This window comes from Rhipicephalus microplus, chromosome X (assembly GCF_043290135.1).
Source record: "Rhipicephalus microplus isolate Deutch F79 chromosome X, USDA_Rmic, whole genome shotgun sequence".
NCBI classification, from domain to species: domain Eukaryota; kingdom Metazoa; phylum Arthropoda; class Arachnida; order Ixodida; family Ixodidae; genus Rhipicephalus; species Rhipicephalus microplus.
Genome location: NC_134710.1, coordinates 186,097,874 through 186,113,406, shown reverse-complemented (window position 1 = coordinate 186,113,406; position 15,533 = coordinate 186,097,874). Strand labels below are relative to the sequence as shown.

Sequence of the window (15,533 nt, the reverse complement as noted above, 5' to 3'; positions counted from 1 at the left end):
CCTCACCTGCTTTTTTTTTACATTTTTTATTCTTTCACATATGCAACTCTGTTTAATAGCGACTGTGCCACATATTGATGAACTGTCCAAAATGAAGGACACGTTTGATGTCTTTGCTAGCTATAAAAGGCACCTGTTTTATGCTCCAGTCGTGTTAATTTACCTATGCGCTCCACTCCCCTTTCCAAGGGGTCCCCAACACTTCAACCAGTCCACAAGAAGTCCCCGGCACATCCATGGCTGAGAACCACTGGTCTAAGGGGAATCAAAATTTCGATGTTTTGTTAGAAAATGTTGACTTCATGTGTCATTTATGTTCATGCTTTCAAATAATCTCAAACATGTATATGTATGATATATCTTCTCATCAGGCAACCCAATGGTGAACAATCTCACAGTGACCTATATCTTAAAGAACAACTCAGAAAAACTATATTTTAATCATGCCACGAATTATGACATTAGAAGATGCAACTTAATTATCAGAAATCAAACACGACGCTTTAGAAGTGTCCTGCACGCCCGCGATTACACCATAGTTCTGCCCTTTTGGACTATGAAGCTATTTAATATTATCATGTCCATTGATAGTCTAAGTGGGAAGACAATATACAGCAGTATTACTTCACTGACAAGCGTTAGTTGCTGCAAAAAAGCACTTGCGGGAATCCTCCAGTGATGTGCTATGAAATGAAGGTGAGACAAAGACAAACTTCGCACAGCCATGTGCAAAGTTTGTGATTGCTGAGTTTAAAAATCCTTTCATGCTTCCAGCTTTATGCACATTATACCAACAAAGCATACCACACAATGATGTATAAGCCATATTTGTTTTTGGACTGCTACAATACTGCAATAGGGGTCAAAGTGGTATTTTTCTCAACTTTGTCAAAATATCATCACAACATTGCTGCTGGGTCATTCTATGCTAAACACTGTAGCCATTTTGGCAACCATATTAGATGTTCTCGAAAAAAAAAATTGTGCTGATTTCTCACATTGAAAACAGTAAATTGCTAGAATATCTAACGAAAAAAAAAAAATTTGGTCACGTGGGAGCCTTCTGAATTTTTCAGAATATCATCAGAAAAATTACTCTGAAAGTATCATTTCTTGTTTCAATACCAAGTTTGGCTAAGATACTAGGCTAAGGTGTTTGTATAAGTATTTCCATAGGTGCCGTAAGAGATTTCTCTAATTACACTGATTAACAATCATGGGTTTAAATGAACATCTACTATACACTCTAAAATAAGATAGAGTGAAAAGAATGTCTTTTTCTCCCAAAACAGTAATCGTCATTCAGCTTGCTTGCACTTCCTTTTTTCAAGTTTTTTTGTAAACTCGGGGCTAGCCACTTTCCTATCAATAAAGATATGTCACGCTGATAACGTGTATCTCGTTCGTGACCTGAAAGTGCCAGGCGTGCAGCGATAGTGAAAGGAAAGAGACGCACAATGATTATTGTTGTGAGACAGAAAAGATGCCCTTTTTTACTAAATCTTTTCTTTTAGTGTACCCCATAAAGTTAACAGGGGGATGACCATTGCTGTAGCTCAGTTGGTAGATCATCAAATGCATCATTTGAAGGTTGCAGGTTCGGTCCCTCCTAGCGGCAATTGATCTTTTCCTCCACTTTTTTTTGCTTCACATTTATTTCATACTACAAATAATGTCCCCTAAACTTTCTTTACAATCATTGTCTGTTAAATCTCATTAGTATTGTGTCTACCAAAGAAAAAAAAAGCACTAGGTCTCTACTTCTTTTCTTTAATGCTGGTTGCACTACATAGACAAAATTTTGCCTGAACTGCCACTCTTTTGCAACCACTACAGCATTTGCAACTAGTCTTTTCTTTGACTATGTCTCTACGATTATTCTAATGAAGCTAATAGACAATGAATCCAAGGAAAGCACAGAAGACATTATTTTAGTTTTTAACTGCAGTGTAGTAATTATGACATAAATAGAAATGAATTGAAGTAGATGAAAATACAACTAGCTGTGAGAGTGGAAAATAGCATGAATTTGGGTTCAGTTATAAAAGTAATCATTTACAAAAACTAAACTTAAATTAGTGCACTACAGCACAAGCTTTTGCAAACTCAAGTACTCACTGATCCAAATATGGAGAGTCCATCATGTCCACCAAGGGCATAAATGTGGCCGTCAAAAGCAACAACTCCAGCTGCACTGCGGTGCTTGGACATGCTCGTTACCATGGTCCACCTATGGAAACTTCATGGTTAAAACGATGCAATAGAAACCTTACATCTGACAATGGCCACAGCTGCAAACAATATTTAAATGGCACTACATGGCCTGCAAAAACGGAGGTATCGCTGTCTTAATATGCAACTCCAAAGAAAATAAAATTATTATTAATGCCCCTCACAGGCGATTTCAATCACAATACAGCTATTTGAATCGATCAATCATATTCTTGTTAGTTCGGTCACACCTGGCCACAACCCAGTACAATCGGACAATCCTTGAAGTGCACCCAGCGCTACAAATGTGTGGCTCAAAGAAACAAAAATGGCAATAGCAGACCGACAACCAAGATGAGTTGGCACACTCCTGCACTGTTATCATCTTCAGTGCAAACTGTCAGGAATGGCAGGGAAAACAGAATGCTTCATGCGTATTTGTTTTTACCACCGTAAGTGACACTTCATTGGCCACAAGCTTTCAAAAAGGCATGGTTCACATCCACAATCGCATTGTTGCAGATCAAAGAATCAGCAACTGTGGCAAACTTATTTCGTTTTTTACTCAACCTCAACTGCACTCCCTGTTATCACACTGATAGAAACTGCTCACACTGATAGAAACTGCATCATCAGCAAGCAACAGTTTTGCTATCGTCATCTTTCTTTACAACTGTGTTATTGCCGGTGCATAAGTGAGCCTGGTTTATTTTGCAGCTGCTGCGGTGCTCAGGGATAGTTGAGAGCGTAGATCACGCATGTGCCTTCAGAACTGCACAGACGATGCCTAAGATCACATCGTTATTGACCAGGATTTTGTCTACAATGGATGCAGCACTCAGTAGCTCTGTTTCGGTTTGCTTCACTGTGTGCCTAATGTCACAAAACTCAAATACGGCACAGGCAGTTTAAGAACTTTTAGCTATGGTCCATATTCTGGCTCAAAAATATCTTGCTACATCGCGATGGACGAATAATCGGTGTTCAGTCACTTTACCGGCAAAAAAAGTAGCACGTGCATGTGGTGGTGTTGGCCGTGACAGTACATACCAGGGAGCAGTGCACAGCACATTTCTATAGCTAATAAAAGGGTCATGACCACCAATTTTCGACCATAATCTGTTTTGTGTGGGTTGATTCTTTTACGATCACAGAGAAGCTGGCGAAATTTTTTTGGTTGAGCTGCTAATTTATAATCGAATATTTTTATAAACGAGCGAGTGGCCTGAAAGTCGGGCAACACTGGTGCACTCGCTAGCCGTGACGTAACAAGCCGCTTGCTGGGCAAGCTGCTGCACGGTCTGCATTCCGGAGGACGATTGTGTTTCGTGGTCAGCTACGCTTGCAATCGAGCTTTTTCTGCGTTGTTCAATTTGCCACGAGAACTAGATTACTTGCAGCAGTTGAAACAATGCCACCACGTCACTTGTTTAGCACTGGTGCTTGAAGCAAACGATTTTTGTCAATCTGTCTGAGGCCAAAAAGTGTCCTGTGAATGGATAACGCGTATTCCCTCTGCCACTATGGATAAATATTTATTGAAACTCCTCGCAGGCAGTGCCACAGTTAAGCGTGGCACTTGCAACATTTTTTTTACCGGATCCGAATGCAATCGACAGTGTACCAGCAAAACTTCGATCAAAATGTATATCGACGAGTCACTCTAGCGACGCACTGACATGCCGTTCGCTTCGGCCAATTTACATATGCTGCACACAACCGATGGGAAAACAACAGTCCCAATGCATAGCATTGTCACGACCACTTATTTATTATTTTTAGCACTAAAAGTCATGCATGCACGTATGCTAGAAAACAAAAATCTGCAAGCTTTACCAATTCCACTGCACAAAGTAATACTAGGTCGCGAATGCAGCATCGATGATGATGGTGTTTTGTGGCGCAAGGGCCAGCCAAAGAGCGCCAGTTCATGGAACTAGAGATGTGAAAAATGATTGTGACAAGCCACTGTATAAGGGCATTAAAATTCCTCGTGCTGGGGTGGGTACACATAGAAGTATTAAAAACATGACCACGTCGTGAAATGTATGTGGAGGCAATGGATGGCGAAAGTTTGTGATAATAAAAATCATGGTGGACATGTATGGCACTAGCACAAGTGTCTAAATTATCCACACCCTTGCGTCCAAGGGCCGCGAGACAAGTGCTTTGTTCAGTGTAGCCACCACAGCGGAGAGCTCACTGGAGAGAGGTCATGCTACAAAATTCCCGGGTACAGTGCAACCCCGCTAATACATACCTGCCAGGGATGGCGGCATAACTATGCACTAAACCAACTACGCATCAATCACCAGCTACAAATTTGCATCCCCTGACATGCACCATCGCGGCCAACAATAGAAGAAACGCAATGCTGCGGGAAATATTGCCTAAAGTGCCCATTGCAAAGCCATTTCTTTCTTTTTGCCAAGGTACAGAAAAGTTTCCGACTCTTGAAGAACCGCCCGATAGCACGCGATGGAGACGCCAATGAGCATTTTGAAACCACTGCGAGATCCGGGATATGCAGCCTGGTACAGCTACAGAACCATGGAAGAAGGAAACAACTTTCCTTCCTGCGTGTACAGAACAGACACAATTGGCTGTCTGTGATAAAGTTGTTTCGTGGTCTGCTTCTAAGCAAAAACTGATGCATTTTGCTTTTTTAAAACGTGGTATAGTCGCAAAGAGCCAAATCGTTAATTGCATGGTTAGTTGTGTGCAGCGCTTCGCTCACCCAGCGCACACCTTGATTGCCGATCCGCTTGCTGTACAGATTTGGCGAGTAGCTTGCTGGGTTAACGCAGCGCCGAAGAGCTTTTCGCAAGCAATGTGTTCTCCATGATGCTCTAGCAGTCCTGGCAGCGGACGGAGGCGCATTTCGGTTGTCACTAAATAAAAGTGTGCAGCATGGTAACAACAGCGCTACGTTTGCTGTATGATGCGCGTGTTGGCATAGTACAGCAAGGTTTCTCGGTGCCCGCGATTCACAGCACTGAACTCCGTCACACCGAGCTCCTTGCATTTTTACACGTTTCCGCAAAACAAAGCGGCAGCGATCGGCGGCCCAGCGCGTTTAGGTAGCTGCCCACTAAAAACGTACAGTAAGCCTAAAGCGACGCTACGCCACACGCATGCCTGAGGAGATAACCGCGGATGCTTAATGCGATAAAACTTTTCACCGGCTGTAAGTCATACCGGCGCCTTTGTTGGTGGTCGCTACCTCGCCTTCGTTTTTTTTCCTTGATGGTTACTCGCAGCGTCATCGCCGCAATCACGCGAAACTCGTAATAACTTATCGGCTCATCTCAGCACTTGACGTAAAATCGTTCACAGAACATTGTGGCATCTGCAAGTTCAGCGAAGCAGTAAAATTTTGTCGCGCAAAATGTTATCGCGGTATGCAGTTAGTACGCACTAACCGGAAGGCATAGGCCGAACACTACGACTTAAGCGATTCACGAATGCATTAGTCTCTAGGGAACTCAGTCAGGGATTCGTCGCAACTACGTTTCAACCGTTAGTTAAAGCGGGTATGCACTAACGAGGTTTCACTGTATATGACATGGAAAGTATGGACATCTCTCAAAAAAAAAAAAAACAACATCGATTTATGTGTGAAAAGTGGTTCCCTACTGATGAACATTGCCCGATGGAGTGGTATTTGTTGTCGGTAGGGTAATGGAAAGTGTTGTCTTCTCAGTGTGTCTAATTGTTTACATTGGATTAAAATGTGAAGTACGGTGCGTGCTTCTCCCCATCTATCACACAAATGTTTATTGCCACCAGACAAAAGAAATGAATGTGTAGTGTGTGTATGTCCTGTTCCCTTGTAAGTATTACTTTTGTGTGGCCTGATTTTGATACTGGCAGCCAATGACCAAGTTGCAGCTTGATAACATGCAGTTTATTACCTGTGTGTGTGTCCCATGTGCTCTGCCAATAGCCCCTAAGCCTTCGTTTTAGAAAAGGTTTCAAGTCGAGTGCAGGAACTGGTATCGATGTATTGGAAGCGGTTTTGTTGGCGGATCCAGCTAGCTGGTCCATCAGAATGTTGCCTTGAATTTCGCGGTGTCTTGCCACCCAGCAGACTACAATGTTGTTTAGATGAGTAGACTATGCAAAAGAGCGAATAAAGTGAGACAATGTCAGCGTTTTTGTGCTTTTTAAGAGTTTAAGTATATATTATTGCCTTCTGTAGTTTTATTTCTTTAATGTGTTTGACGACTGTAAGTATCGCATAAGCTTCCCAGGTGAAAATGCTTGAATCAGAGTGCAGAACCCCGGCTTCCAAAAAGAATGGGCCGACGGCTGCGTACAAGACAGAAGTGTCGGCTTTGAAGCATCGGTAAAGAACTCAGTACGTGTGTACTTCTGTTGTAGTTCTAGGAAGTATGTCTGGATATGTGCGATTAGTGTATGCTTCGTAACCTCCAAGAAAGACACGTCGCAATCTATCACCTGCCATTGCCACGGTGGCAGGCATACTGCGAGAGCCATAAAACGGTGTTCAAGTGGCACACCGGTTTCTTCGCTAGCCCCCTCTCACACGGAGCGAGTAGGGCTGTCTCATATAAGGCCGTTTCTCAAACACAGCAAGGCTTGACATGTCATTAATTGTAGAACGTGAAGGGTGTTCCCTGTCTGCGTTAACTTTAAGATAATATTTAAAAGACATGTACCATCTCTGTAGGTAAAGCGACCATTCATTCGATTCCACGTACAGGCTTTCAACGGGGCTAGTGCGAAGAGCACCAGTAGAGAGACGAATGCCTAGATGATGAACAAGGTCAAGCATTTTAAGGGCAGTAGGTGTCGCAGACTGTATTATGCTATTGCCCTATAGTCTAGCTGGGTACGTATGAGGCTTCTATACAAATTCATTAAACACTTCTTGTCACTTCCCCACGTAGTGTGTGACAACACTTTTAGAACATTCAGGTCTTTTATGCACTTGTTTTTTAAATACTTGATATGTGGTATGAAGGTTAGCTTAGTGTCCAAGATTAGGCCTAATAATTTATGTTCGGTATTTACAGAAGAACGTTGCACATGCAGTTGAATATCAGGTTCGGAATGAATGCCTCTCTTCCTGAAGAACAAGACACATGTGCCTTTTTGTGCATTCAGTCAGAACCCTTTCTCTTCCGCCCAATTGGATACTTTGTTCAAACCAAGCTGAACCTGCTGCTCACAAATGGCCAGATTACAAGACTTGAAACCAAGCTGGATGTCATCGACATATGTGCAGTAAAACATATTGAAAGGAATAGATAAGTGCAAAGAATTTATTTTGATAATAAAAAGTGTGCAACTAAGTACACCACCTTGCGGAACATCTGTTTCTTGGACAAATGTTTGGGAAAGAACATTGCGCACTCCATACCTACCAAGTTTAAACATTCTGAATCTGGGAAATTTCTCCATTGGGGGGGGGGGGTGTGAATTATTTGCCTTTAGTTTTTTTAGTACCAGAAGAAATATCGCAAGTGCCACCATCAGCGTCGCAGTCTTATGGTGGCTTAGAGTGGCCAAACACACGAGGGTATTATAAGGTTTCCCACTAAGGTGAAAGTCTCAAAGGATCAACACAACTAACAGAATCTATTTCCGCCCAAAGAACTCACTTATGTCTTCCCGGGACACATGTGAACAGATGGGGTGGCGCAGCTGGCTGCCGAAAAAGCACTGGCCAAAGCTTTGCTCACTACTAGATTCTTACTTTTGACAGGAATGCGAAAATGCGTCTGGCTCTTTTTATTTATTACGATAGCAATTATATGGACCGTCTAGGCTGGTTTTCTTGCCGTCGCTGCCATCATTCACCGTATGTATACGTGTTGTTATGGCGTTTATTAGCAGGCACACAGCGAGTATAGACAATGCCGACAGTAACGGCCAAGCACGGACTCCCAGCGCGAGCGGCGTCCTTTTTTTGGGTAGACCCACTAGAGAACACTTGAGAGTTTGACCCACTTCAGTGTTCGGCGGCTTCTCTACAATCACCCCGGGGTCGAAGAGGGAGCCGCCTGGCGACCTAGCAGCTTGTCACTACGAGTGGGTCATAGTAAGCCTTCAGGCGCTCCACGTTGACTATGTCGCGCCCGCGGCGGCGCATGTCCGAAGATTGTTTAATTGGCTCGATAAGATAGTTGACCGGAGATGTGCGCTCGATCACACGGTAGGGACCTTCATATTTCGGGAGTAGTTTGGAAGAAAGGCCAGCTACACAGGTCGAGATTGAGAGCCATACAAGGGAACCAGGAAGGAACGTGGGTTCAGAAGTGGCGGAGCCATCACGAATACTCTTCTGCTGCTCTTGCTCATGCGTCGTAAATGTCTTGGCCAGCTCGCGACACTCTTCAGCAAGCCTGGCTGTCTCAGAAATAGGTGCACACTTAGATGGATCCGGCGTGTACGGGAGTATAGTGTCGATGGTGTGTGACGGGTGCCTTCCGTACAGCAAGAAGAAAGGTGAAAAACCGGTCGTGCTCTGAGGGGCGGTGTTGTAGGCGTAGGTGACGAAGGGCAGTATAGTATCCCAATTCGTATGGTTGGCGGCGACGTACATCGAAAGCATGTCGCCGAGGGTGCGGTTAAAGCGTTCGGTCAGGCCATTCGTCTGCGGGTGGTAAGCAGTTGTTTTGCGGTGGACAGAATGGCACTCCATGAGAATGGCTTCGACGACTTCTGACAAGAAGACACGGCCTCGATCGCTGAGAAGCTCCTGAGATGGACCATGGCGCAGTATAAATCAGTGCAGTAGGAAGGACGCAACATCACGCGCAGTAGCCGCAGGGATAGCGGCGGTTTCGGCGTATCGCGTTAAATGATCTACGGCGACGATGGCCCAGCGGTTACCAGCCGACATCAGAGGAAGCGGCCCATACAAATCGATACCTATGCGCCCAAACGGACGCTCAGGGCAAGGTAACGGTTGAAGACTGGCTAGCGACATGTGTGCTGACGGTTTGCGGCGTTGGCAAGCGAGGCAGGAGCGAACGAACTGCTGCACGTAGCGGTATATCCCGCGCCAGAAGTAGCGTTGTCGAATGCGACGGTAGGTTTTGAATACCCCAGAGTGCGCGCATTGCGGATCAGAGTGGAAGGATTCACAGATCTCTGACCGCAGACTGCGGGGTATCACGAGTAACCACTGCCGGCCATCGGCGTCGTAATTGCGTCGGTGTAGAAGGCCGTCACGGATGGCGAAATGGCGAGCTTGACAACGCAAGGCACGCGTGGATGGCGTTGCGGATGGATCAGCGAGCAAGTCGATGAGCGGGCCGATCGAATTATCCTTTCGCTGTTCGGTAGCGATGATGTCAACATCAATGGCAGAAACTGCAGTCGAGGATACTGAGCAGAGCACATCACCTTCAGGCAGAGGGGAGCGCGAGAGGGCGTCGGCGTCAGCATGCTGGCGTCCGTTACGGTAAAGCACGCGGATGTCGTAGTCTTGTAAGCGAAGAGCCCAACGGGCGAGACGGCCTGAGGGATCTTTCAATGATGAAAGCCAGCATAGTGCATGATGGTCGGTGACGACATCGAATGGGCGACCATACAAATAAGGTCGAAACTTTGTAAGGGCCCAGACGATCGCCAGGCACTCTTTCTCCGTGACGGTGTAGTTTGTCTCGGCTCTCGTGAGCGTACGGCTTGCATATGCTACGACATATTCAGGGAATCCGGGTTTGCGCTGCGCCAGGACAGCGCCGAGGCCCACACCACTGGCGTCTGTGTGCACCTCCGTCGGGGCCGTAGGGTCGTAGTGGCGTAGAATGGGAGGAGACGTCAGCAAATGGCGGAGCTTCGCAAAAGCGTTGTCGCACTCAGACGACCACGAATTGAGGGGCCCGTTACTTCCAAGGAGCTTCGTCAGCAGTGATATAATCGTAGCAAAGTTTCGTATGAAGCGTCGGAAGTATGAGCACAGGCCCAGAAACTACGCAGTTCTTTGACAGACGCAGGTTTGGGGAATTCAGCCACGGCCCGAAGCTTGGCTGGGTCAGGAAGAATGCCATCCTTAGACACGACGTACCCTAGGATGGTGAGTTGCCGTGCTGCAAAGCGGCACTTCTGCAAATTTAGTTGCAAGCCGGCATTGCTCACACGTGCGAAAACTTCTTTCACACGTTGGAGATGCGTGGATAAATCTGGGGCGAACACAACAACGTCATCGAGGTAACACAAGCACGTGTGCCATTTCAAGTTGCGCAGAACGGTGTCCATCATGCGCTCAAAGGTCGCAGGAGCATTACATAGACCAAACGGCATGACGTTGAATTCGTACAAGCCGTCGGGTGTGATGAACGCAGTCTTCGGTCGAGCGTCATTAGCCATGGGTACTTGCCAGTACCCCGAGCGCAGATCGAGAGAAGAAAAAAATTCGGCTCCGTGAAGGCTGTCAATTGCGTCATCGATGCGCAGCAGTGGGTAAACATCCTTGCGCGTGATCTTATTGAGCCGTCTGTAGTCCACACAGAACCGCACAGAACCATCTTTCTTTGCGACAAGAACAACAGGAGACGCCCATGGACTGTCCGAGGGTCGAATAACGTCGCGTCTGAGCATATCATCAACCTGCTCGTTAATTTCCCGACGTTCAGCAGGCGACACGCGGTAGGGACGTTGCCGTAATGGTGGATGGGCACCAGTGTCGATACGATGTGTAACAGCGGACGCGCGACCGAGAGAACTTCGCCCGACATCGAAAGAAGAATGATATTCTCGCAGCAGGTCCAGAAGCTGGGAACGCTCTACCGACGTAAGATTGTCATCGATGTAGGGGCCAAATACATCAGGAGATGATGAATCATAAGTGGAAACAGCGCTGACGGTACACGAACTGGGACAATGCGAGTCATCAGGTACGTCCAGGACTTGTGCGTAATCCACTGGTTCCACTCTGCCGAGACATTCCCCTCGAACCAAGGTAACAGTGTACGGGGATGGGTTGGTCACAAAAATAGCGGCGTTGCTCTGGGTGATTTGCACGGTCGCGAAAGGTACTAGCAACCCTTTCCTTCGGCAAGCACGGTCGGATGGCGAAACGAGCGCAATTGTGTCGGAGAGTCCAGCGCAGTAGACAGGTACACCCATCGCCGAGCTTGGAGGCACTAAGGTGTCGTCTTTCACGAGAATCTTGCTCAGTTTTGAGGGACTGTCTTCCGGCATCAAATGCGAGAAGGGTGAGAGTTCAATTTCGGCATTGGCACAATGGATGACGGCGTCGTTGCGGGAAAGAAAATCCCAGCCCAGGATGACGTCATGAGAGCATGCAGGAATGATGATGAATTGGCCGACATACAGAACGTCCTGAACGACAACGCGAGCTGTGCACTCTGCTGAAGGATGGATACGATGTGAACCGGCAGTACGAAGGGACAACCCAGAAATCGGCGTCGTCACTTTTCGAAGCAAGCGGCAAAAGTTTTCGTCCATAACGGATACTGCAGCTCCAGTGTCAATAAGAGCAGACGCATGAACACCGTCCACAAGCACGTCGATGACATTAGATGGGCGGCTCTGAGGGCTTTCACATCGCAATAGCATCGCAGTCCTTGCCTCGGGGACTGCGACGACTAGTTTTCCCGCTCATGAGTAGCCGAACTTGGCCTCATGGGGGACAGGGAACGACGTCGTGGAGACGGCGACCTTCGAGGAGATGGACCTGGGCGAGACGGCGGTGGCATAGACGGTGGTTCGTCGTGATAGGGATGGCTGAGGTGGCCAGCACTAGGTGAAGAAATTCGAGCCGGCTGTACACAATGGCAATAACGGGCTACGTGACCAGCGTAACCACAGGCAAAGCAGATGGGCCGGTTGTCGGGTGTGCGCCATCGGTTCGCTGGGGTAGGTGTTGTCCATGACGCAAGAGCCGATGGACGGAACGGTGGCTGGAAAGGCTGCAGGGGGTGCTGGAGCTGAGTCTGAGAGGTCACGCCAACATACGTAGCCGGCATAGCCGCTGCAAAGGATGGAGGTCGTGCGGCAGCTTCAGCGTAAGTCAGTGGGGCGGGCGGTTGAACGACTGGAGGCGGCCTGGCGACCACTTGGGCGTAACTTGGGGGCGCAGGGGCCGGAAGCTGTTGTGGTTGGTACGCAGGCATGACCTCCGCTATTTCCTGCTCAATCGCTCGGCGGATGGGTGGAAGAATAGTAGTGGCCGATTGTTGAGCAGCCGGTGGGTGGGCAAAGTGCAGGAGAGAGAACTGCCGCGCGATTTCCTCACGTATGAAGGACTTGAGGTCTGCCAGCAGTGCCACCTGATCACAGCTCGCCTCCAAGCCTGCAAGCCCTGCATCTCGTGGTGTGGAGCGACGGGTCATCGAACGCTGCCGGCGGAGCTCCTCATAGCTCTGGCACAGCGTGATGACCTCAGCTACTGTGCCTGGGTTTTTAGCAAGCAGCATCGTGAAGGCATCATCGTCAATGCATTTCATGACGTTCCGGATCTTGTCTGATTCGGACATGCTGTCGTTGGATTTCTTGCACAGGTCCAGGACATCTTCTATGTAACTGGTGAATGACTCACCGGCTTGCTGAGCGCAATCGCGCAAGCGCTGCTCGGCTTGCAGCTTACGAACGGCAGGGCGGCCAAAAACGTTGGTGATAGCGGTCTTGAAATTGGACCAGGTTGCGATATTGGACGCGTGGTTGTTGTACCACAAGCTCGCAACGCAGAACACCAAGTTTGTCAACTTGCCGTCCTCGTCCCATTTGTTGGGGACGCTCACGCGCTCGTAAATAGCGAGCCAGTCCTCCACGCCAGTGCCATCGGCGCCCGTGAAGATGGGTGGATCTCGGATCCTGGGGACACCGGGACAAGGGGGTGGCATGGGAGGAGGCGTTTGCTGAGAGGCGTCGTGGGACATGGTAGATTGCAGGGTACGTGAGCGCAGTTCCCAGGGCATCAAAGGGGATCGTAGCACACTCCACCAATTTGTTATGGCGTTTATTAGCAGGCACACAGCGAGTATAGACAATGGCGACAGTAACGGCCAAGCACGGACTCCCAGCGCGAGCGGCGTCCTTTTTTTGGATAGACCCACTAGAGAACACTTGAGAGTTTGACCCACTTCAGTGTTCGGCGGCTTCTCTACTTACTGTCTGTCTGTCTGTCTGTCTGTGGTCTGTCTGTCTGTCTGTCTGTCTGTCTGTCTGTCTGTCTATATATATATATATATATATATATATATATATATATATATATAGGTATGGAATATGGCACAACGGGAGCGTTGTCAACAAGGATAAATATATTTATTTCCCAACAGTTTTGGGAGGGGTCCTCCCTTCATCAGGGGATGAGTTATACTGACACGAACTTCCAAACTTCGTTGCTGCGCGTCCCTCTTGCCTTGAAAGATGTTTGCGAGAGTGAGAGGGAACTTAAAAAAAGGAAAAAAAAAGAAAAAAAACAAAAAGGGGGAGAAAAAAGACGAAAAAGAAAAAGAAAGAAAAGAAAGAAAGTAAAAAAGAGGAAGAACCACTGTCAACACTGAGAACGAAACCAACTGTCGTGTACGTACACATACAGTTCTTATCACGTGCTGTTCAGTTCTCGACGTGTGTGGGCCACCAAAGATTGTCGCCGTGGTGCCGGGAGGGTCCGTGACGGCATGCGTAAAGAAAGGGTTTCCCCGTAATGGGTCGGTCGGCGTGCGGCGTGCGTAAAGGAAGGGTTTCCCGTTAATGGGTCGGTCGGCTCTTTACCTTGAATCTTCGTCCGTTTCCCTTCAATGGTCATCAAGTGGTAGGCGAACGTAAACACTTTGTATGTGCATGTGAAAAAAAGAAAAAAAGGAAGAGAAAAAAAAGGAAGAAAAAAAAGAAAAACAAAAAACAAGAAAGGACAGTGTACACGTACGAGTCAGTCAGAAAAAAGCATGGTCTCCGGCTATCAATCTTTGTCACCAATTTCCTTCTGGCTTACTTCTTGGAGGCAGTTGAGTTTTCCGGGGTCCACGTTGATGCCGGCTACTAATGTTCGAAATTTGAAAATAAAATATGCCTCACGCAGTTCGCGCTCGCGTGTGTTTGAGAAACTGGACTGCAAAAGAGTTACGCTGATATTTTCAAAACTGTGGTTTGGCAGGCGCAGATGTCTAGATAAAGGTAGCTTCGGCAGTGAAGTGGCGTGGTACCGGTGATTATTGAACCGCAGCCGAAATGGCGTGTCTGTTTCGCCGATATATTCTTGTCCGCAGATGTTGCAATGTACCATGTATATTACGTTACTGGAGTCACAATTAAGGCCTTCAGTCATGCAGAATTTGAAATCCGAGAAGTTCGCTTTGGATTCACGTGTTGTGACCATCTGTGGGCATACCTTGCATCGAGCTTTTCCGCAGGGATGGCACCCTGATTGAAATTTGGGGGTGTTTGTTTTTGCTCTGACAAGAATGTCCTTCAGCATTTTATCCCGGCGGTACACCACGTGAGGTGGCTTCGCGAAAATAGAAGTTAGTCGTTTGCTTTGCCTGATTATGTTGAAATGGCGGGAAGGTATGTTGTTGATTCGTGGCGCTGATGAGGAGTAAGTTAGCACAAGGTTCGTTTGGGAAGTCGTTTTAGATACTATGTTTGGTCCCTTAATTATATCATTCCTGTTCACATTACAAGCACGTAGTATGGCATCGTCAATAATGTCTTCCGGATAATTTTGTTTCAATAAGGAATGCTTTAGGTGTTCCGCGTGTCTGTCAAATTCCCGCATATCGGTGCATATTCTTCGGTACCGGTAGGCCTGAGAATATGGAATACCCGTTTTGCAATGCTTTGGGTGGCTGCTGTTGAAATGTAGGTATATTTGACGGTCTGTAGGCTTTTTGTAAAGGTTTGTTGACAAGCGGTCATTTTTGATTGTGACAGTGATGTCCAAAAAGTTAATGCTAGTTTTGGAAATTTTGTGCATGAATTTTATTGACGGGTGGCACTAGTTAAAATCCTCTATGAAGTGGAAAAGACTTCCCTCATCATGGTTCCATATCATAAAAATATCGTCTAAGTATCTTCTGTAGTAGAAAGGTTTCAAGGTACGTTCCTCAATGAATGAGATTTCAAGTGAAGCCATAAAGGTGCTCGCGAAGTTTGGGGCCATTTTCGTGCCCATTGCAGTTCCACAGATCTGAAGGAAATGCTTGCCATTGAACTCAAAATGGTTATAAATTTAGTACAAGTTCAAGAAGTGTAAACAGTACCTCGCCACTTACACTAGTTGTTGAGTCAGATTTTACATATTTAGAAACCATAGCCGCTATTCCGTCATGGTGGGGTATGTTGGTGTACAGAGAGCAGACGTCCATGGTCACCAGAAA

The 15,533-nt window shown here is 46.9% G+C and overlaps 1 protein-coding gene across 1 annotated transcript in view; it reads right to left on the bottom strand.

Moving 5' to 3' along the window:
- The window catches only part of LOC142761669 (uncharacterized), a 41,232-nt gene that overhangs the window by 6,385 nt on the left and 19,314 nt on the right, over positions 1 to 15,533 (bottom strand). The window contains exon 4 of the mRNA XM_075878346.1: positions 2,119 to 2,230. Coding sequence (XP_075734461.1) covers positions 2,119 to 2,230 — 112 coding nt within the window. The remainder of the gene's footprint in view (positions 1 to 2,118; positions 2,231 to 15,533) is intronic.